The sequence below is a fragment of the Choloepus didactylus genome, chromosome 21, assembly GCF_015220235.1.
Source record: "Choloepus didactylus isolate mChoDid1 chromosome 21, mChoDid1.pri, whole genome shotgun sequence".
Lineage (NCBI taxonomy): Eukaryota > Metazoa > Chordata > Mammalia > Pilosa > Megalonychidae > Choloepus > Choloepus didactylus.
The window spans coordinates 30421658-30446401 of record NC_051327.1 but is presented as its reverse complement, the minus strand read 5'-3'; the positions used below and the strand labels follow the sequence as shown (position 1 = coordinate 30446401).

Below are 24744 nucleotides of genomic sequence, written 5' to 3'. Positions count from 1 at the left end.
GGGCTCCCTTTAGTATCTGAAGTAGGGCAGGTCTTTTATTAGCAAACTCTCTTAGCATTTGCTTGTCTGTGAAAAAATTTAAGCTCTCCCTCAAATTTGAAGGAGAGTTTTGCTGGATAAATTATTCTCGGTTGGAAATTTTTCTCTCTCAGAATTTTAAATATGTCATGCCACTGCCTTCTCAACTCCATGGTGGCCGCTGAGTAGTCACTATTAGTCTTATGTTGTTTCCTTTGTATGTGGTGAATTGCTTTTCTCTTGCTGCTTTCAGAACTTGCTCCTTGTCTTCAGTATTTGACAGTCTGATCAGAATATGTCTCAGAGTGGGTTTATTTGGATTTATTCTGTTTGGAGTTTGCTGGGCATTTATGCTTTGTGTATTTATATTGTGTAGAAGGTTTGGGAAGTTTTCCCCAACAATTTCTTTGAATACTCTTTCTAGACCTTTACCCTTCTCTTCCCCTTCTGGGACACCAATGAGTCTTAAATTTGGACGTTTTATTTTATCTATCATATCCCTGAGATCCACTTCAATTTTTTCAATTTTTTTCCCCATTCTTTCTTTTGTTCTTTCATTTTCTGTTCTGTGCTCCTCGAGGAGGCTGAGTTGCTATTCAACCTCCTCTAATCTTGTATTATGAGAATCCAGAGTCTTTTTAATTTGGCCTACAGTTTCTTTAATTTCCATAAGATCTTCTGTTTTTTTATTTACTCTTGCAATATCTTCTTTATGCTCTTCTAGGGTCTACTTTATGTCTTTTATATCCTGTGCCATGCTCTTCTTCAAGTCCTTTATATCCCTTGCCAGGCTCTCATTGCCTGTCTGTAGTTCTTTGATTAATTGGGCCAAGAACTGTGTGTCTTCTGATCTTTTGATTTGAGTGTTTGGGGTCGGGTTCTCCACATCGTCTGGTTTTATCACATGCTTTAAGATTTTCTGTTGTTTTTGGCCTCTTGGCATTTGCTTTACTTGATCTTTAATTTGTTAGAATTGCGGCTTGGTAACATATACTTTCTCTTAACTAACCAGCAGATGGTGTCCATGAGTCACTTATTCCCCTCCAGTCAGTTCTCCCCAACTTTGTGGTGTGTGGGGATCTGATTCTTGTGGGGTCCAATTGGTGCACTTAATTTGGGTGTGTTGTCGGTGCTGTCTGCCCTCAATGAGGGGCGTGTGCCTGAGTGGTTAGGGAGGAAGGGCAGGTTTAATAATCAAACCTCCCAGGTGTTCCCGGAGATTTAAGGCTGTTCTCTGCCGCTGACACAAAAGTCCTTGGTATTGGCGTAGGTTCCCTGGGATTTCCGAGCGGTTCCCCCCTCCCTGCTGTGCTTTTCCAGGACCTCTGCTGAGGGGGGGAGGGCCGTGCCACGTCACAAGTGAGTGCCGGTCTCCAGGGAAGCCCTGGGCCGCCGGGCTGTGTGGGGGCGTTCCCAGCCCGCTTCAAAGATGGTTGAATGGGACGCGTTAACTTCCCCCTTTCCGCACAGCTCTGCCCTCCCAGCTCCGGGACAATCAGCTGTGGGTGTATTCAAGGCCACTGTCCATGGCCGATATTGTGTCGTGTGGGAAAGACTCCCTGTCAGGCTGGGTTTCTTGGCTCGGCTCTGTGCTGTGTGTTCGGCCCCGGGCGGCAGTAGCCCCGCCTGCTGGGGAGACGGCTGCAAGTCATGTGTTTTTTTTTGTTTTTTTTTTTTCTCTCCTTTTGGCTCCCCTTTGCTCCCCTGGACCCGAGACAATCAGCAGTGGGTGTGGGAAGGGGTATCCTCCACCCCCGACCCCAAGGCGTTAGTCCAGACCGCTCCCATCTTATCTGCAGCTGTTCTTGGGCTTCTTTTTTTTTTTTTAAAGCGCCATCCCACTGTTGCTCCACACTGCAGCGTGGCCGAGGGACTCAGCCGACTCACTCACCCATTTCAGAATATAGACTCCTGGTTTCACCAAATGCACGTTCCCTGTGTCTTCAGCAGACCTTATCCGGCTGGTGTTGCTCTGGAAGTGGTGTTCTGGGTCACTTTCTGGTTTTTTATCTAGTGTTTTCCATGGAGGTAATTTTTGCTCTGTCTCACCTAGCTGCCGTCTTTCTGACTCCCTCAGTGGGTGAAGTTTTAAAGTTAAAAAATGTTTAGAATAACAATGTTTGTGCAAAATATAATAAAATAACCAAAACCTATGGCACAAAACATGCCAGTCCATCTTTTGTCATGTCACCCTGGGACATGGTTATCTCTGTTTTACAGATAAGGGAATTAAGATACAAAACTAAGCAATCTGCCCAAGGATGCATGGCTAATTGATAAAGTCAGGATTTGAACTCATGTGTTTCAGCTTCATAGTTTTCTTTTTCCATTGTAATCCATTGAACTAGGGACCCTCACCCTCCTTTGTTTAACTGTTCTTGGGTTTATCCGCTGCCCTTTGGCCTGCCCTTTCCTTTCTCAGGAAAAGTGCTTAGGGACCCTTGGAAGAGCCAATTAAGAGAACTTCTACAGGTCATCCTAGATTTTCAACATAAAATATTTGGAGCTCATTTGCTGCTCTGGTTTACAGTGTTTAATGTGGTCTGTTCAGCCCCAACCCAGGCCAGTAGGAAGGAAAACTGAGCTCTTTCTGGTTCAGTGAAGTCTCATTTTTATGCGTATGGATTAAGGAGCACTGCATTGAAAAATAACTGATTTTTTTTTTTTTTCTTCTTTAAAGAGTACTGCATGTATGTGGCCAAAGCCTGAAAGGCAGCAAACATAAACAGGTTGAAGAGGATTTGGGATTTTTTTTTTTTTTTTTTTTTCTTTAGCACTTGGAGACCTTAATGAATCTTCAAACTCAGGACAACATTCTAAGAATGTACTGTACTGAGAATTCAGAAGCTGGATAGTGGGCAGACAGGTTCAGTCCCTAGTCAGGTACACTCTCATTGGGCTATCTTCTGTATCCAAGAGTCAGATTCATGTCTCCCAAAATTACAAGTCCAGTAATCATGAGGAAGCAGTCCCAAACTGAGGGATATTCTACAAAGTAACTGGCCTGTACTTTTCAAAAATGCCAGAGTTTTGAAAAACAATGAAAGTCTGAGAAGCTGTCTTAAAGGAGACAAAAAAGACATGACACCCATGTGTACTGTGATCCTGAATTGGATTTTGGAAAAAATGCTGTAAAAGACATTATTGGGACAGCTGGTGACATTTGAGTAAGGGCAACATATTAAGTAATGTGTCAATGTTGAGTGTCCTGACTTTGATAAATGTACTGGGATTATGTAGGAGGAGGTTCTTAGGAGGCACATTCCTCTTAGGAGGAAAGGATCATATTGCCTGCAACTTACTCTCACATGGTTCTGCAAAAATGGCAAGTGAGTTTGTGTGTGTGTGTTTGGCAAGTGAACTCCATTCTCTTTTAGTATGTTAGGCACTAGATATGTGTTAGAGATGGCTTGCTAGGCTTGTGTGCACAGAGAATGAGGGTGGAAAATGAACAGAGGGCCTGGTCATCTTTGCAGAGGTAGCTTCATAGACACTGAGCTCTTTGAGGCTGGTCCATTCTGGGTTGGGCTTGGGGTTGGGTTGGAGTTTTCTAAACCAAGAGAGAGAGCATCAGGAAGAAAGATCCTGCTATAGGGATAGCCTGCTGTGCTGTGGCTAGAGAGTCGGGTGCCATAGAAGGTGTTGGGGGAAAGGAGGACTGAGAAATGGGCAGGGGCTGTGTTCTGCATGGCCTTGTGTGCCGCACTGGGAGTTTGAACTTCATCCATGGACGTAATGCCACATTTCGGTATGCTTTCAGCAGCAAGTGACATGAACAATATTAAACTCCAGTTAAAATGGTTTAAACAATAGGCAATGAATTCTCTCACAAAACAAGAAGTCTGAAAGTGGGGGCTTCTAGGGTCGGAGAATTGAGTATCTCAGAGATGTCTTCACCAGCCCAGTGGCTCTCTTTTCTGACCCAGCATCCTTAATGTGTGAACAGTGGCTCCTCTCCAGATGAAGGACGGCTGCCCCAGTTCTTTGAAGAATCTAGTAAAGAAAAGGGGTCTTTCTTTATGAGCATCCCTTATTATTGGGAAAGAAGACCTTTTCAAGAGCAGTCTTAGCAGACTTACCTTCGTATTCCTTTAGCTGGGATGGCATCACTTGCAGGGCAGACATGACCATGGTGATGGGCTTGTCCACTCGAGGAAAGTGTCCTTCCTAGAGGTTGGCCATGGCAGCCATCCTGGAAACAGGCTGGTTTTGCCGGCAGAGAAGGGGAGGAGTTGTGGGGTAAGCAGTCTTTAGGGCCAGCCCCAGTGGGAAAGATGTTTTCAGCTCTCTAAAAGTAGGCAGCAGGAAGTAGAGAGATGGGGGTGTGGGGAAGGAGGTTGTGTTAAATTAAAAACAAAAAAAAAGCCACCATATCCATTACTCTACCTCTTTGCCAGTAAAACTATTTTTTATTTTTGACATGTTACTTTTCATCCATTGTTCATTTGGACATTTTTTTTTTTAAATTAAATTCAGTTTTACTGAGATGTATTCGCATACCATACAGTCATCTATGGTGTACAATCAACTGTTCACAGTACCATCATAATAGTTGTGCATTCATCATCCCAATCTATTTTTGAACATTTTCCTTACACCAGAAGGAATCAGAATAAGAATAAAAAATAAAAGTAAAAAAGAACACCGAAATCATCCCCCCCATCCCATCCTATTTTTCGTTTAGTTTTTGTCCCCATTTTTCTACTCATCCATCCATACACTGGATAAAGGGAGTGCGATCCACAAGGTTTTCACCATCACAGTCACCCCCTGTAAACAACATTGTTATATAATCGTCTTCAAGAGTCAAGGCTACTGGGTTGGAGTTTGACAGTTTCAGGTATTTACTTCTAGCTATACCAGTACATTAAAACCTAAAAAGTGTTATCCGTATAGTGCGTAAGTCGAGAGTGACCTCTCGACTCCATCTGAAATCTCTCAGCCACTGAAGCTTTATTTCATTTCATTTCACTTCACCCTTTTGGTCAAAAAGATGTGCTCAATCCCACAATGCCGGGTCCAGATTCATCCCTGGGAGTCATAACCCATGTTGCCAGGGAGCTTTACACCCCTGGGAGTCAGGTCCCACATAGGGGGTTGGGCAGTGATGTCATCCGCCGAGGTGACTTATAGAGAGAGGGCCACGTCTGAGCAACAAAGAGGCACTCAGAGGGAGACCCCTAGGCACAATTATAAGCAGGTTTAGCCTCTCCTTTGCAGTAACAAGCTTCATAAGGGCAAGTTCCACTGCAGAGGGCTCGGCATACCAAGCCATCAGTCCTCAATGTTAGTGAGAACATCAGCAACAATCCAGGTGAGGAAGTGTAACACTTCTGCATTTTTTTCCTCCAGCTCCTCAGGGGGCCCTGCATATATATTTTTATTCTCCACCCAGATTACTTTGGGATGTGTTGCTATTTCACTCTAACCTATACAAACCTATATCTCACTGGATGTATTTTTAATTAGTTCTAGTCTTACTCCCTGTGTCATTTTACATACATTTTTCATTTGCATATGTTTTTATACAATACATACTTTCCTACACTTCTACATGGTCTTCATAATTATTTTAATAGATATATAGTATTTTATTAAACCTTCCTGTTATTGGCTAACAGTAATAACAATAGCTAATACTTATTGAGCATTTGCGACATACAGGCACTGTTCTAAGTGCTTTACATTTATTAGTTCATTTAATCCTTATAACATCCCTATGGGTTTAGGAGCTCTTATCACCCTCAATTTCTGGATGAGGAAACTGAGGCACGAAAAAATAATTTATCCAAAGTCATACAGATCGTAAGTGGGGAGCTGGAGGCAGAGCTGAGGTTCCAGAACAGGCAGTCTGGTTCTGTAACTGTGATGCTAAACTGCCTCTAGATGTTGTTTGTTCTGTTGCAGATAATACTATGATGTACACACTTCTGCATATCTAGTCCTTGCACACAAAGGTGTAGCCTGATTGTTGTGGAATGAAGAGTGCACTGGGAGTGATGGAGAAGAGATGACATACATAGAGGACTTGTAAAGGAATGTCACTTTGAGAAGGACCAGGAGAAGGGATTGCTCTAATTTTTGTTCTATTACCAGGAACGGTGTTTGATTTTTGTTTGCTATTTTATCTTCCTTTGTGTTAGTTACCTGCTCATGTCCTTTGTCCATTTATACTTGGAGTTGGTGTGCTCTTCATCTTTTTGTGGACTCATAAGCTCTTATTTTCTTTTATTTTAAACTATTTCTAATTTCTGTATATGTCACTCTTAAAAACATTATTTCTGCAGCTTCAACACTTCTAAGAAATCACTCATCTCATTTTCTGTTAGAACATTTTAACATTATAACTTAGTGAATTTTTGGACTTCCCACTGTTTTCCTTTAATCTGTATCTCTGCATTTGTCTTCATGCCACACTATTAAATTATTGCTTTAGAATACATGATACAGTCTTTCAGGGTTTGTCCCTCTCTCATGTCTGTTTAACTCTTCCTTTTTCAGAATTTGAAAAATATTCCTGTTTTATTTTCCTAAATGAAATTTCAGATCATTTTGCCATTATTCTTAAGACATGCTCGTGTTCTGGGTTATGTGCCCCTTTAGATTAAGGTCATAGCAACATAGGACACTTGCAGAGCTGTTATAGTTCTTTAGCTTCTCATTTCCATTTCTGTTTAATTTCTAGATTTTGGATCATTGTTTGACTTGGAAAATGATCTTCCCGATGAGCTGATTCCCAATGGAGGAGAATTAGGCCTTTTGAACAGTGGGAACCTTGTTCCAGATGCTGCTTCCAAACATAAACAACTGTCGGAGCTTCTGAGAGGAGGCAGCGGCTCTAGTATCAATCCAGCAATAGGAAATGTGAGTGCTAGCAGCCCCGTGCAGCAGGGCCTTGGTGGCCAGGCTCAGGGGCAGCCGAGCAGTGCGAACATGGCCAGCCTGGGTGGCATGGGCAAGAGCCCTCTGAACCAGGGGGACTCTTCAGCCCCCAGCCTGCCCAAACAGGCAGCCAGCACTTCAGGGCCCACCCCGCCTGCTTCCCAGGCGCTGAATCCGCAAGCACAAAAACAAGTGGGGCTGGCAACCAGCAGCCCTGCCACGGCTCAGACTGGACCTGGGATCTGCATGAACACTAACTTCAACCAGACCCATCCAGGCCTCCTCAATAGCAACTCGGGCCACGGCTTAATGAATCAGGCCCAGCAAGGGCAGGCGCAAGTCATGAATGGATCCCTGGGGGCTGCCGGCAGAGGACGGGGAACTGGGATGCCATACCCTGCCCCAGCCATGCAGGGGGCCACGAGCAGCGTGCTGGCTGAAACTCTCACGCAGGTGTCACCACAAATGGCCAGTCACGCGGGACTGAACACCGCACAGGCGGGAGGCATGACCAAGGTAAGTGGGCTCGTGTGCTTTGAGCACTTCCTACCTAACCACAGGCTTTTCCCTCCAAGGAACTCGTGAAAGCAGGACGGGGCGACACGTTCCTATTTCTCCTGTCAGGCTTTCCACACACCATTCATACTGGGAGGAGACAGATTTGTTACCTGGAGACCTTTCTGGGATGAAAAGGTCTCTGCCCTAGGTCTTAAGATGAGAATCCTCAAAGAACCACCGGCAGAATGGCCAGTCGGGCAGTTGGAGGTGTAGGGACATGCCGCCGACTTTTATCCTCTGAGGAAAATGTATGCAAGTGTGACCATGTGGTCGAAAGAGGAGACTTCTGCTTTGGAATCCGCCTTGTTTTACCTCAGTGAATCTGCTGAGGGGTGTTTACCTCCTTTTTACCCAGCTGAGAAGTACGGGTTCCTATACATGGTCTTCCTTTTTACAAATACCTGGTGAGGCATCTGTTGTCAGTTTCCATTTTACTGATGGAGAAGCTGGGTTCTGAGCTGGTCAGCTTCTTGTCACTTAACCAGGATGAGTTGGCAGGGGCAGGGGGTCCCAGAGGAAACTGGAGCAGGTTTCTCGGAGTGTGGTCTCCAGGCCACCGGCAGCAGCAGCACCCGAGAGTCTGTCACAATTGCAGGTTCTCAGGCCTCACCTCAGACCCACTAAGTGAGACTCTCTGGAGGGGGGGCCAGCCACGTGGGTGTAAGAAGCCCCCCAGGTGACCCTGAGGCCTGTGCAAGGTGGAGACTCCGCTCCAGGGAAAGGGTTAGCTGGCTTCGCAGTCACCAGCCGTGTGCCCAGTGGGCAGTGTAGGATCTGAGCTTTGGAGAAGAGGAAGGGCAGATCCCTAGATAGGTGTGAGGTAGCCAAAAAAGGTGACAGTTGATGGGGAGGAAGAGCACAGAGAAAGAAGTGCAGGCCGAGTGCTACTAAGTAAATGCTGCAGGAGCTCTGTGGTAGGTTTCTCAGCGTAGTCACCAGTGCACTGAGTCTAGGCACTGTTTGGTTCAGCAAATTCCGGAGCAGAAAAACAGTTTGGGCTGTTCTTTGGCTTTGGTTTGTCTTTGGTAAGGGAAAGGGAGAAATAAGTAGAACACAAGTTTCCCCACGAGGTTGCTGTGTTAGGTGAGGGATGCAAAGTCCTGTGACTCTCTTAGATAAGGAGAAGAATTTTTTTTAACTTAATGTGAAATAATTTCCAACGTTAAAATAGCATTTATCTCCTTTGAAACTTTAGTAGAGGGGAATGTGAATTTGAATTTTAGTTGTATCTTGCATTTGAAGAGGGTCTGTATGTGGCTTTTAGAGTCTGGGATAGAGAGGGGATTTCGAATGGATTTTATGATTCCTAGGTAGAATTGATATTTGTTTGTTGCTGATTCCCTCACTGTTCCATTCCATAATACTCAATTGTTAAAAAACAACTTTTTATTTTGGAGAATTTAAATCATACGTGACAGTAGATATAATAGTATATTGCAGTGGTTCTCAAACTTTTTGGTTTCAGGATCCTTGAATAATCTTAAAAATTATTGAGGACCTCAAGTAGTTTTTTTTTTTTTTAAATGTGGATGATACCTATCGATATTTACCTTATTAGATATTAAAACAGGGAATTTTAAAACACAAGCATACATTCTGTTAGCTGACTGGAACAGTGAGATTATACATGTCTTGAAGCTTCTGGGAACCTCTACTGTGGACTTGTGACAAAACGAGGGTGAAAAAGGTGAATGTCTGATTGTTTTACAAAAATAATTTTGACCCCATAGCCCCCAAAGGGTCTAGGTCCCTGGACCACACTTTTGAGAGCTGCTGTGATGTGTATATATTTGTGAAAGTTAAACTTTTTTTTAACCTAAACTCATTACCATTATCACATGTAAAAAAAAAATGAGCTATTTAATAATGTCATCAAATGTCCATTAAATATTTAAATTTCCACTTGTCTCATCTCATAATTTGTTTTTACAGATTTTTAATTCAAAATCTGAGTAATCTTTATTTCAATTGATTGATGTCTTTTAAGAATCTATTAATCTGTAATATCTTTATAATTTATTTTTGAAGAAACTGATTATTTTTTTTTTTCCTCCTGGAAAGTCTCCACAGTCTGGATTTACTGGTTGTGTCCCTATCATTTCCTGGTCCTCTGCCCACCCAGGTTTTTCATTCCATCCTGGATTTCTTCCTTTGTACAGAGTGATCTTTCTAACATCACCTCCTCAGAGTACACTGTTTGAAAAGTAAGCCACACCAGTGCTGTGGGGCAGTCGTCTGTTTCCTGTGGCTATCTCCAAAGGATGATCATGGGGGTTGGGGGAAGGCCTGACATTTTGAAAGGCTTGTCATTGTCATGCCCTTTGGGTGGGACACAGGCGGACGGTGGGCAAATCGCAAAAGCAGGAGGCAAATTCATTTTAAGCCACTCCTTCTCTGTAACATAACTTTAGTGTAACAAATAAGATTTAAAAATGCACACAAGGGAAAAGAAGCTTTTTAAAAGATAATTTTGTTTTAAAACTGTCATTGCAGAGGAAATACATATTCCCTATAAAATAATCTGAATAATAGAAAAAGAGCAGCCACACTTACACCTCTTACAGATGATAACCTTTCTACAGATGTATTTATTAACACACCCCCTTTTTAAATACAAAATGCAGCAAACCTACATAAGCACCTTGCTGTTTAACTTAATGGTGTACCTTAGATGTCTTCCCATGTCAGTGCACACAGATTTTTCTTGTTTTTTTCTGCTGATAGTAAAGTGTATTCCATTATGTGATGCACCATAATTTATTTATCTAATCCCCTGATGGAGAACATTTGGATTAATTCCAAGTTTTTACTAGTACAAACAGTGCTGTAGTGGATATATATCCTAGAATAGGCCTGTTCTCATGCATCATGGGATAGATTCCCAAAAGTGAGATTACTAGGTCAAAGACTTGGTGGGATTTTTTTTTTCTGTTTTGTTTTTAGAAAGTAATCATGCTCATGGTTTAACCAAAACAAAACAAAAAAAACCCCAAACAGACCAAAACACGGCACTAAGGTTAAGATCTGGGAAGTTAATCTCCCTTAATTTTTGATTTCTGGTTCTCCCCAGTTTTCTCACCAAAGGCAACTCCTGCTTTATCGATCCTGCGGGAGATGGTCAATGAGTATATAGGCATAGAGGAGTGTGTGTGTGTGTGTGTGTGTGTGTGTGTCGATCTCTCCTTTAACCATAGAGTAGTCCAGTATACACATCTTTCTGTGAATCTATAGTACACCCCCACCCCCCATCACATTCAACTATGAAAGTTGGGAATTGTTCCATGTTACAGATAGTGCTCAGTCATTTTTAATAGATATGGTAGTAGGCCCTCATTTGGGTGTACCTGAATTTATAGGACTAGTGTCCTATTGGCTGGACACTTAGGTCGTTTCCAGTGTTTTACTGTTGTAATGATTTTGCATTGAACATACTTTTATGAACATCTTTGTAGGGTTGAATCAGTGTATCTGCTGGATACATTCTTAGAAGTGGAGTTTCAGCATTAAAGAATATTGACATTTTTAATAAGCTTAGATATGACCAAATACTTTCCAAAAATATTGTGTAGATCAAACCTCACTAACAATGAAAGAGTTCTGTCCCCTAATCCTCACCAACGCTGGATATTATCATTATTATTATTACTATTTGCCATTCTATTAGGCAGAAGCCTTCATTTTTAAAATTTGCTTTTCTTTGTTATGAATTTCTTTTCATATGTTCATTGACGTTTGTATCTTGTGAATGCTTATGTATATCCTTTACCATTTTTCTCCTGGTTGGTTCCCATTTTTTTTCTTGTTGGTTTGTAAAAACTCCTTGTATATTAAAAGTAAGCCTTTTGATAAATTTATGTGCTTTTTATTCCCCTTATTTATTTGCCAATACCTGTTTTACCAGGAATATGGCCACACAGGTTTGCAGTATGATAGTTTGTGATAGTTTGCAATATAATACCAAATGAATATTTTCAGTTATTATAGAAACACATTTATCTAATACTTCCTTTATGGCTTTTGGGTTTATGTCATGTTTAGAAATGGTTTTCCTATTCCAAAATTATGAAGTAGTCTCCTGAATTTTTTCCTTTATACCTTGGATAAAGAAGTTACTCCAGAATTTTTTTTGGCTTTAGAGACCCAGCTGTATATTTTCCCAAATTATAGTTGTCCCAGTACCATTTATTTAAATATTGACAATCCATCTTTTTTCCTCACTGATATGATATACCATTTTTGGTGTATACTTAATTCCGTTTTCATATGTACAGGGTTTGGGTCTAATTCTTTCCCTCGTTCCATTGATATTTCTTTATTCCTGTGTCAACTATTATCCTAGCTGTTTAATGATTTTTAATATATGATTGCACTTGTTGCCTTTCATCCTTTTTCTTTCCCAGTACTTTCCTTGTCATTCTTGTAAGTTACTCTTTAAGATGTGTGGTTCTCAGTCCTAGCTGCGCACCAGAATTACCTGGGAAGTTTTTAAAAATATGATGCCTGAGCCCCATGGCAGACCAATTAAATTAGAATCTCCTGAGGGTATGACTTGGGCATTAATATATTTTATAGTTCCTCAGATGTTTTCATGGTAGCCAGGGATGAGAACCACTGCTTTAGACCAACTTTAGAACTGTGATCAAATTCCTAAAACCAAAAGCAAATCTTGGCATTCTGATTGGTATTGTATTGAATTTTATAAATCATTTTTGGAGAAATTTGATATTTTAACAGTTTTTGTGGCTTCTTTAGTCTTCTTATCCTGTAGAGACTAGTTATGTCTTTTCAAGGAGTCTTATGTTGCTTAGAGCATTGTGTAGTTTCCTTCATATAGGTAATACACCTTTCTGCTCTTTCTGAATGTCTGTGTTCTTTTGTTGCTTTTGGGGGCAAGTTCTTCTGTTTCATTATCTTAACTGCATATTGTTTTAATATAGGAAAGATGTTGATGTGTATGTGTCACTTTGGAATCTGGTTTCTGTATAGAATTATCTTATTTGTTCTAATGCTTTTTCTGGTGCTTCTTTGGATTTTCCAAGTTGACAGTCATCTTTTCCGTTATTGATACGCTTGTTGTCTTCCTTGCCAGTATTTTGACCAGTGTTTATGTTCTTGGGTATCCCTGACTTGTATCTGATTTAAATGGAGATATGTCTAGTGTTTTATTATTAAGCATAATATTAGCTTTGGTTTGCAGTCAACCATATATTTCTTTTTAAATTGAGGAGTAATCTAGTCCTCATTTATTAGATGTTGGATTTTATCAAATTCCTTTTCAACCTATGGTAATTACCCTGTGATTTTTCCCTTTTATTTTTGTGATGTTATCTCACTAGGTTTCCTAATGCCAAAGTTAACTATTCCTATAATTGTGAAATTAATAGTTAATGTATTGCTGAATTTTATTCACTAGTATTCCATTTAGAATTTTTGCTTCCCACTAATTAGTAGTGTAATTGATCATTAGCTCTCTTGAACTTTCTCAGTGTATGTGATTATTTCTCCTTTCTCATTTCTAGTTTTGCATGAGTCTTAAAGTATTTTAAGTAAGGAACATAAGCCATTTCAGCAACAAACAGGGCATGATATGATTGAAGAAACCAAGAAAAATATTTTCTCCATTTCAACAGTAGCAAAACCTAATGTTATCTTTTTTGGTAATATGTTCTAGTTTTCTACTGAAAGTAGCCCAAATGATTGTCCTTTAGAAAGAAAACAAAAGTAATCATTTTAAGTGGGCATTAGAAACCATACAACACTGAAGTTGTTGAGCGTTATTGTTCTGCACAGGGACAGTGGCAGCAAGAGGAAGGTTTTTTGATGTACAGTATCTGGCCAAGCAGTATAGAGCTTGCTTTAACCTGGGGCTCTCCCTAAGGAATAAAGATTTTGATTTTGATTGAGACCCCCCTGCCTGCCCCTGGACTGAATTGGCTAATGTTTTGGTCAGTTGCTATAAAGTGGTGGTTCTCCAGCTTGAACATCTGGGGTCACTGCTGCTGGGTAGAAGTTGACTGGCCACCCCCTCACGAGTTTCTGGTTCAGCAGATCTGGGATGAGGCCTGAGAATGGGCATTTCTAACCGGTCCCCAAGTGGTGCTGATGTGCTGGTCACAGACCACATCCACTCAAAGATGACTGTTCCACCTTCTCTATTTTGGAAAGGTATTTGGAAATTTCTAATATTTAACAGTAAGAGAAATAATACTGTGCATTTGTCTGATGCTTTTTACTTTTTCATGTATTTTCTCATTTGATCCTTACAATAATTCAAATGAAGGAATTTTATATCAAGCAAATTCTAATTTGGCCTTTTTAAAAAGATGGCAACGGAAATATTTTGTCAGTTTATAGACTGAAAAGATTGATAACTTTGACTTAGTGTGATGTGGGATGTAGGTAACTCATAGGCACAGGTTTTTGGCAGAAATAGTAGTTTTGTACTGGTTCAATCGTCTTGTAACTGAGTGAAAAATGATCATAGTTGTCCTTTCGAGTGTGTGATTCAGGATGTGCCTCACTTCCCCTGATAATTACCCATGAAATTTTTTTCTTGTAAAACTGTTTAATTAAATGAGGATTATGTGTGTGTGTACTGAGTGGCTAGCATGGTGCTCGGCACCGATGGTGAGGTTCAGGGTGCAGCAGCAGTTGCTGAGACTGCCTTCCACAAAGGCACCACAGTGAAGGGCTCAAGAGCAGGGCCTGGGCTCTGGAGTCAGTTGCTTCTGGCACACTTGGGCTCCACTAATTATGAGCTGTGGGAAAATTACCTAACCTCTCTGGGTCTTAGATTTGTCTTTTAAATGAGGATGATAAGAGTATCTACCTTTGAGAATTGTTTAGATTAAAAGGGGGTAATGTCTACCTTATAGAATTGATGGAAATGCAATGACTTCCCTTTTCTTGTAACGTTGACACCTCTTTTCAAAATGAGCAAGTTAGGATGGTCACTGCCTGTACATCCCTGAAGATTGGGAAAGTGATTGAACTAGAGGAAGGGGTAGAAACAGACAAGATGGAATTAAACAAAGGATTATGAATACTGAATCTCTATATAATTTTCTTTTTCTTAGTTGCTAGAGTGTTAGAATAGCTAGAAGAAGAGAATTGAAATGGTGGAGCATCCTTCACAGTAAGAAAATAACTGATATACAACTATGGTATTGTAACTCATAACAACTTTGTAAATTTCCTATTTAAAAACAAAACAAAACAAAACAAAAGAACAAAAAAAATGAGATGATATGTGTAAAATCCTTACCACAGTGCTGGCATTTACTGAAAAACTTAGCCAGCTGACAAATCAATTTTTTCTAGCTGTTTCATTAATGAAGGATTTGAGATGGCCACAAAAAATTACAGTGATAATAAAACTACTTTTCTACTGTTTTCAGAGAACATTTTTTCTAATAATAAAAGTAGTTGATGTTTATTGTACAGATTTGAAAGCACAGAAAAATCTAGGAAAAAAAAGTATCATCCACCATCTTATCACCCCAGTCTTACTTGATATTAATTTTTAAGCCAGAGTTGGAGTTGTGTATCTTTTTTTCCAGTTAACTTTGTAAGTGACTTTATTTTTTGTAACACAAAGTGATTGAAAGCTTTGCACAGTAGCAACATTGGAGACTTTTGTACGTCTCCCAGGTTACCACCTTGAAGATTAGTACTTGTAAGAAAACCAGTCAGCTCCAGCCCACCACGGTCAAGATGGCAGAGTGAGAAGCTTCAGGGCTCCGTGCACCGCCCCCCACCCCCAACCCCAAATCTTTTAACTACCAGCAAGAACTGGCAGGAAAATCTCACAAAGCTCCAAAAAAAGCTAAAGGATTATTGTAACAGGGTAAGCACGAGATCAAGAAACAGGCTACTTAAAAGCAGTAAGTTCTCCTGACACCCTGGCTGGACCTCCCCACCCCTCACTGGGTTGGCATACGGCAGGCCCCTGGTTCCAGTGTGGGTCCCTGCTACTGTTTCTGGAGGGAACAAAATCAACCCTTGTGCACGTACTAGGAACATGAAGATCTGACCCAATCTGTCTGGTGGTGGGCTGAAGGACTTGCTGTCTTCAAACTTGCCTTGTGTATAGAAGGCAGCTCGCTGGAACTTTCCTCCAGAAGGCTGTGGGAGAGCAGTCAAGCCATACCACCTGGGGCAAGGGATTGCTGGCTGTAGGACTTACAGTACAGTTCCCAGGACCATGAAGAAACCCTTTCCTAGGTAAGAAGAGAGACATTTGTATCTTTATAAATGGGGGAATCCCTAGGGTCACACGCCTGCCAAAGCTAAGACAATACACATGCCCGGAAAAACTCAGCTTAAGCTTTGGCCTGGATCTGTTCTCTAAACTTATTGTATGGGTAAGCCCTGAAGGGGATTGCTTGTAGAGGTCAATATACAAAAACTGGGAAAGATGTTTTCTTTTTGTTTTTGTTAGCTCCTGCCACACAAAGAAAACTCATTCATAACTCTAGTTGGGTACAGGCTTAAGGAACAGATACCTCAGAGTCTAAATTCCAGCCATAACACATTAAAATATCCAAATGTCTAGGTTTGAACAAAAAGTTACAAAACATACAAAGAAACAGGAAGTGATGGCCCAGATAAAGGAGAAAATTAAAGCATTAGAAACCATCCATGAGGAGGACCAGAACAGCAACATAGCAGACAAAAACTTTAAAAATATGGTCCTAAATGTGCTCAAAGAGGTAAAGGAAAACATGGATAAGAAACTAAAAGAAATCAGGAAAGCAATATGAAAAGGGACCAAACAAAGCTGAAGACCATAGTAATAGAAATTAAAAATTCCCTAGAGGAATTCACCAGCTTATTGGAGCTGACAGAAGGATCAGAGAATTTGAAGATAAGGCAATTGAAATCTTTCATTCTGAGGAGCAGAAAGAAGAAAGAGTGAAGGAAAGTGAACAGTGCCTGAGGAACATGTGGGATGCCATCAAGCAAACCTGCACACACATTATGGGAGTCCCAGGAGGAGAAGAAAGAGTCAAAGGGGCAGAGAGAATGTTCAAAGAAATAATGGCCAAAGGCTTCCCAAATTTAACAAAAGACATGAATGTATGCATCCCAGACACTCAGTGAACTCCACACAGGATAAACCTAAATAGACCCATGCTGTGGCATATATTATAATGCAACTCTTGAATGCCAGAGATAGAGAGAGAATTCTGAAAGCCACAAGAGAGAAACAACTTGTCATGTACAAAGGAGCCTCAGTAAAATTAAGTGCTGATTTCTCATCAGAAACCTTGGAAGCCAAGAAGGAAGCGAGATGACTTCTTTTGCATTAAAGTGGTGAATGCAAAAAATGGCCAACCAAGAATTCTGTATCTGGTAAAACTGTCTTTCAAAATTCAGGAGAAGATTAAGACATCCCCAGACAATCAAAAGCTGAGGGACTTGTTCACCACTAGACAGACCCTCTAAGAGAAACTAAAGAGAGTTCTGCAGGTTGAAAGTAAAGGACACTAGACAGTAATTTAAAGCTCTCTGTTGAGGGTAAGAACATGATTAAATATAAATGCTAGTACTGTTGTATTTTTGTTTTGTAACTCCACTGTTTATTTCCTATAGGATCTAAAAGGTAAATGTATAAAATGTAATGATGAATCAGTGGTTTGGAATTCTTAATGTATGAACATGAAATTTGTGACAAGAACTACATAAAGGTGTGGGGCAGAGGGGTATAGGAACATAAGTTGTGTATACTATTGAAGTTAAGTTGGTGTCAAAACAAATGATATTGTTATAGATTTAGAGGGTTAAACCTCATGTTAACAACAAAAAAAGTATCAGAATGTGCAAGCTCACAGAGACGGAAATTAGAGTACAGTTGCATGTATACAACCTACACTTAAGTGTTCAGAAAATGAATTGATAGACCAACAGATGGATGGATGGGTAGAATGGTAAAGCAAATGTGGCAAAATATTAAAATTGGTGGATCTGGGTATCTGGGTTGTAGGAGTATGTTGGAGTTCTCTGTATGGGGTTTGTATTATTTTTATAATTGTCCTGTAAGTTTCAAGGTATTTCAAAATAAAAAGTTTAAAAAAACCCAAAAAAGAAAAAAAGCAAAACCAGTCATACTTGTTACTTTACCAACCGAAGGTAAACTGTTAGTTTCTAAACTATTTTATTGTTTTACTTTTAATATTTTTGGAAGTATAATTTACAAAGAGTGAAATGTTCAGATCCTAAGTTTTACAGTTTGATGCTTTTGTCAGAACTCATATATCTGCATGACCATACCCCTTTCCATTTCCCCAGAGTTCCTTTGTACCCATCTCCTTAATTCCTGCCCCACACCCAACAATCACTGCTAGTTTGTTTCACCAGGGATTAGTTTTGCCTGTTCTCAAACCTCATATAAATGGAATCATACATTATGTACTTTTTTTATTGGCAAGGCTTCTTTTGCTTGTGACATAGTTGAGATTCATCAATGTTGCATGAATCAGTAGTTCATTTTTATTGCTTAATACTATTCTGTTGTATGGATATACCACAATTTTATCCAGTCTCCTATTGGTAGACATTTAGGTGGTTTCCAGTTTGGAACTATTACGAGTAAAGTGTCTATGAATGTTTTTGGACAGGTCTTTATGTCGATACATGTTTTCATTTCTCTTGGATAAATAACCGGGAATGGAATTCACTGGATAAGGTTGGGTCTGTTTCTGAACTCTCTAGTCTAGAGGCCGGCCAGCACTCTGTGGCCATTATGGGCCAGTGTTCTATGGCCTACAACCTAAGAATGTTTTTTTTTATATTTTCAAAGGGTTGTTAAATACAGAATAAAACAAAAAATAAGATGACAACAAAAAGACAAGTATATGGGATCAAAACAATATGTGACCTACAAAGCCTAAATTATTTACTAACTGGTCCTTTTCTACTCTATTCCATTAATCTATTTGTCCATTTCTTTAGATTTATAATAAGTATGAAAATCAGGTTGCTTAGTTTCTCATTTCCATTTGTTTAATTTCTAGATTTCTGGATCATTGTTTCTTTTGTTTGTTGCTAATGTGGAGATCGTATATCCTTTGTCTTTCTTGATCTGAGGAGGAAAGCTTGCAGTTTTTCATTATTAAGTATGATATTAAGTTGTAGGCTTTTTTTTTTTTTTGTTATGCGTTCATCACCACAATCTATTTCTGAACATTTTCCTTACATCAGAAAGAATCCGAATAAGAATAAAAAATAAAAGTGAAAAGAGAATACCCAAACCATCCCCCATCCCACCCTATTTGTCATTTAGTTTTTGCTCCCATTTTTCTACTGATTTTTTTTCAATTTTTTAACTTTGTTTATCAAAAAATTAAAAACAAACAGGCAAACAACAACCAAAAAAACCCCACAACATTTCAAACAAAGCAATGGATTAAGGAAAACAAATAACCTAAAATAACTACTTTGCTTCCAATATGTTCCTACCATACCCCAAGAAAATTAATAAACCATGTCCAAACAGAGGAGTAAGAAAAACAAATAATCTAAAATAACTACATTGCTTCCAACATGTTCCTACCATACCCCAAGAAAATTAACAACCCCTAAGAAAACAAAGGAATAAGAGAAAAAAAAACCTAAAATAACTCTATTGCTTCCAACATGATTTTACTATATCCAAGAAAGTTTACAAACCATAATCATTCCTGAGCATTCCCATAACATTGAGATTACCCTCTATAGTTTATCTGTTCTTATTAGATTATCATTCCCCCTCCACTAATTGGTATCTCTAGGTCCCCTACATTCTACAGTATAAAACATTGTACATTTTTCACAGAATTCACATTAGTGGTAACATACAATATCTCTCTTTTTGTGCCTGGCTTATTTTGCTCAGCATTATGTCTTTTTTTTTTTTTTTTTAATCTTCATTTTATTGAGATATATTCATATACCACGCAGTCATACAAAACAAATCGTACTTTCGATTGTTCACAGAACCATTACATAGTTGTACATTCATCACCCAAATCAATCCCTGACACCTTCATTAGCACACACACAAGAATAACAAGAATAATAATTAGAGTGAATAAGAGCAATTGAAGTAAAAAAGAACACTGGGTACCTTTGTCTGTTTGTTTCCTTCCCCTATTTTTCTACTCATCCATCCATAAATCAGACAAAGTGGAGTGTGGTCCTTATGGCTTTCCCAATCCCATTGACACCCCTCATAAGCTACATTTTTATACAACTGTCTTCGAGATTCATGGGTTCTGGGTTGTAGTTTGATAGTTTCAGGTATCCACCACCAGCTACCCCAATTCTTTAGAACCTAAAAAGGGTTGTCTAAAGTGTGCGTAAGAGTGCCCACCAGAGTGACCTCTCGGCTCGTTTTGGAATCTCTCTGCCACTGAAGCTTATTTCATTTCCTTTCACATCCCCCTTTTGGTCAAGAAGATGTTCTCCGTCCCACGATGCCAGGTCTACATTCCTCCCCGGGAGTCATATTCCACGTTGCCAGGGAGATTCACTCCCCTGGGTGTCTGATCCCACGTAGGGGGGAGGGCAGTGATTTCACCTTTCAAGTTGGCTTAGCTAGAGAGACAGGGCCACATCTGAGCAACAAAGAGGCATTCGGGAGGTGGCTCTTAGGCACAACCATAGGGAGGCCTAGCCTCTCCTTTGCAGCAACCGTCTTCCCAAGGGTAAAACCTGTGGTAGAGGGCTCAACCCATCAAACCACCAGTCCCCTATGTCTGTGGTCATGTTAGAAACCATGGAGGTGGGGTAGGCGAATACCCCTGCATTCTCCACAGGCTCCTCAAGGGAGCACTGCATCTTTTTTTTTTCCTTGTTTTTTTTTTTTTTAACTTTCCCTTCTTTTTTAAATCAACTGTATGAAAAAAAAGTTAAAAAGAAAACAAACATACAATAAAAGAACATTTCAAAGAGACCATAACAAGGGAGTAAGAAAAAGACAACTAACCTAAGATAACTGCTTAACTTCCAACATGTTCCTACTTTACCCCAAAAAGTTACCTAATATAGCAACATTTCTGTGAACTTGCTCCTACTATATCCATCAGAAATTAACAGACCATAGTCATTTCTGGGCATCCCCAGAACGTTAAATAGCTTATCTGTTCTTCTTGGAATATTGTTCCCCCTTCCTTAATTGCTCTCTATTGCTAGTTCCCCTACATTCTACATTATAAGCCATTTGTTTTATATTTTTCAAAGTTCACATTAGTGGTAGCATATAATATTTCTCTTTTTGTGCCTGGCTTATTTCGCTCAGCATTATGTCTTCAAGGTTCATCCATGTTGTCATATGTTTCACGAGATCGTTCCTTCTTACTGCCGCGTAGTATTCCATCGTGTGTATATACCACATTTTATTTATCCACTCGTCTGTTGAAGGACATTTGGGTTGTTTCCATCTCTTGGCAATTGTGAATAATGCTGCTATGAACATTGGCGTGCAGATATCTGTTCGTGTCACTGCTTTCCGATCTTCCGGGTATATACCGAGAAGTGCAATCGCTGGATCGAATGGTAACTCTATATCTAGTTTTCTAAGGAACTGCCAGACTGACTTCCAGAGTGGCTGAACCATTATACAGTCCCACCAACAGTGAATAAGAGTTCCAGTTTCTCCACATCCCCTCTAGCATTTGTAGTTTCCTGTTTGTTTAATGGCAGCCATTCTAACCGGTGTTAGATGGTATCTCATTGTGGTCTTAATTTGCATCTCTCTAATAGCTAGTGAAGCTGAACATTTTTTCATGTGTTTCTTGGCCATTTGTATTTCCTCTTCAGAGAACTGTCTTTTCATATCTTTTGCCCATTTTATAATTGGGCCGACTGTACTATTGTCATTGAGTTGTAGGATTTCTTTATATATGCAAGATATCAGTCTTTTGTCAAATACATGGTTTCCAAAAATTTTTTCCCATTGAGTTGGCTGCCTCTTTACCTTTTTGAGAAATTCCTTTGAGGTGCAGAAACTTCTAAGCTTGAGGAGTTCCCATTTATCTGTTTTCTCTTTTGTTGCTTGTGCTTTGGGTGTAAAGTCTAGGAAGTGGCCGCCTAATACAAGGTCTTGAAGATGTTTTCCTACATTATCTTCTAGGAGTTTTATGGTACTTTCTTTTATATTGAGATCTTTGGTCCATTTTGAGTTAATTTTTGTGTAGGGGGTGAGGTAGGGGTCCTCTTTCATTCTTTTGGATATGGATATTCCAACTCTCCCAGCCCCATTTGTTGAAAAGACCATTATGACTCAGTTCAGTGACTTTGGGGGCCTTATCAAAGATCAGTCGGCCATAGATCTGAGGGTCTATCTCCGAAATCTCAATTCGATTCCATTGATCTATATGTCTGTCTTTGTGCCAGTACCATGCTGTTTTGGCAACTGTGGCTTTATAATAAGCTTCAAAGTCAGGGAGTGTAAGTCCTCCCACTTCGTTTTTCTTTTTTAGAGTGTCTTTAGCAATTCGAGGCATCTTCCCTTTCCAAATAAATTTGATAACTAGCTTTTCCAAGTCTGCTAAGTAGGTTGTTGGAATTTTGATTGGGATTGCATTGAATCTGTAGATGAGTTTGGGTAGAATTGACATCTTAATGGCATTTAGTCTTCCTATCCATGAACATGGAATATTTTTCCATCTTTTAAGGTCCCCTTCTATTTCTTTTAGTAGAGTTATGTAGTCTTCTTTGTATAGGTCTTTTACATCTTTGGTTAAGTTTATTCCTAGGTACTTGATTTTTTTAGTTGCTGTTGAAAATGGTATCTTTTTCTTGAGTGTCTCTTCAGTTTGTTCATTTCTAGCATATAGAAACATAACTGACTTATGTGCATTAACCTTGTATCCCGCTACTTTGCTAAATTTGTTTATTAGCTCTAGTAGCTGTATCGTCGATTTCTCAGGGTTTTCTAGATATAAGATCATATCATCTGCAAACCATGACAGTTTTACTTCTTCTTTTCCAATTTGGATGCCTTTTATTTCTTTGTCTTGCCAGATTGCCCTGGCTAGCACTTCCAGCACAATGTTGAATAACAGTGGTGATAGCGGGCATGCTTGTCTTGTTCCTGATCTTAGAGGGAAGGCTTTCAGTCTCTCACCATTGAGTACTATGCTGGCTGTGGGTTTTTCATATATGCTCTTTATCATGTTGAGGAAGTTTCCTTCAATTCCTACCTTTTGAAGTGTTTTTATCAAAAAGGGATGTTGGATTTTGTCAAATGCTTTTTCAGCATCTATTGAGATGATCAATTGATTTTTCCCTTTTGACTTGTTAATGTGTTGTAATACATTGATTGATTTTCTTATGTTGAACCATCCTTGCATGCCTGGAATAAACCCCACTTGGTCATGGTGTATGATTTTTTTAATGTGTCTTTGGATTCGATTTGCAAGTATTTTGTTGAGGATTTTTGCATCTATATTCATTAGGGAGATTGGCCGGTAGTTTTCCTTTTTTGTAGCATCTTTGCCTGGTTTTGGTATTAGATTGATGTTAGCTTCATAAAATGAGTTAGGTAGTGTTCCATTTTCTTCAGTGTTTTGAAAGAGTTTGAGTAAGATTGGTGTCAGTTCTTTCTGGAAAGTTTGGTAGAATTCCCCTGTGAAGCCATCTGGCCCTGGGCATTTATTTGTGGGAAGATTTTTGATGACTGATTGGATCTCTTTGCTTGTGATGGGTTGGTTGAGGTCTTCTATTTCTTCTCTGGTCAGTCTAGGTTGTTCATATGTTTCCAGGAAATTGTCCATTTCCTCTACATTATCCAGTTTGTTGCCATACAGTTGTTCACAGTATCCTCTTATAATTTTTTTAATTTCTTCAGGATCTGCAGTTATGTCACCTTTTTCATTCATTATTTTGTTTATACGGGTCTTCTCTCTTTTTGATTTTGTCAGTCTAGCTAGGGGCTTGTCAATCTTGTTGATCTTCTCAAAGAACCAACTTTTGGTGATATTTATCCTCTCTATTGTTTTTTTGTTCTCTATGTCATTTATTTCTGCTTTAATCCTTGTTATTTCTTTTCTTCTACTTGGTTTAGGATTGGTTTGCTGTTCATTTTCTAGCTTCTTCAGTTGATCCATTAGTTCTTTGATTTTGGCTCTTTCTTCCTTTTCAATATATGCGTTTAGTGCTATAAATTTCCCCCTTAGCACTGCTTTTGCTGCATCCCATAGGTTTTGGTATGTTGTGTTCTCATTTTCATTCGTCTCTATATATTTCGCAATTTCTCTTGCTATTTCTTCTTTAACCCACTGATTGTTTAGGAGTGTGTTGTTTAACCTCCAGGTATTTGTGAATTTTCTAAGTCTCTGATGGTTATTGACTTCTAATTGTATTCCATTGTGGTCAGAGAATGTGCTTTGAATAATTTCAGTCTTTTTAAATTTATTGAGGCTTGTTTTATGTCCCAGCATATGATCTATTCTGGAGAAAGTTCCATGAGCACTAGAAAAGTATGTGTATCCTGGTGATTTGGGATGTAATGTCCTGTATATGTCTGTTAAATCTAATTCATTTATCAGATTGTTTAGGTTTTCAATTTCCTTATTGGTCTTCTGTCTGGTTGATCTATCTATAGGAGAGAGTGATGTGTTGAAGTCTCCCACAATTATTGTGGAAACATCAATTGCTTCCTTTAGTATTGCCAGTGTTTCTCTCATGTATTTTGTGGCTCCTTGGTTGGGTGCATAGACATTTACGATTGTTATTTCTTCTTGCTGAATTGCCCCTTTTATTAGTACGTAGTGGCCTTCTTTGTCTCTCAAAACATCCCTGCATTTGAAGTCTATTTTATCTGAGATTAATATTGCTACACCTGCTTTCTTTTGGCTGTAGCTTGCATGAAATATTTTTTTCCATCCTTTCACTTTCAGTTTCTTTGTGTCCCTGTGTCTAAGATGAGTCTCTTGTATGCAACATATTGATGGTTCATTTTTTTTGATCCATTCTGCGAATCTGTATCTTTTAATTGGGGAGTTTAATCCATTTACATTCAACGTTATAACCGTGAAGGCATTTCTTGAATCAGCCATCTTATCCTTTGGTTTATGTTTGTCATATTTTTCCCCTCTGTCTTTTAATATCCTTTATTGTATCCATACCGGATCTCTTTAGTACTGAACCTTTCTCCAAGTCTCTCTGTCCTTTCTTTGTTTCTCTGTCTGTAGGGCTCCCTTGAGTATCTCCAGTAGGGCAGGTCTCTTGTTAGCAAATTCTCTCAGCATTTGTTTGTCTGTGAAAAATTTAAGCTCTCCCTCAAATTTGAAGGAGAGCTTT

General features: G+C 39.4%; 1 protein-coding gene across 1 annotated transcript in view; it reads left to right on the top strand.

The window, feature by feature from the left end:
• LOC119517074 (CREB binding protein) overlaps positions 1 to 24744 on the top strand; it is a 179598-nt gene that overhangs the window by 37637 nt on the left and 117217 nt on the right. Inside the window, 1 exon segment of the mRNA XM_037813571.1 lies at positions 6704 to 7416. Within this exon segment, the coding sequence (XP_037669499.1) occupies positions 6704 to 7416 (713 nt within the window).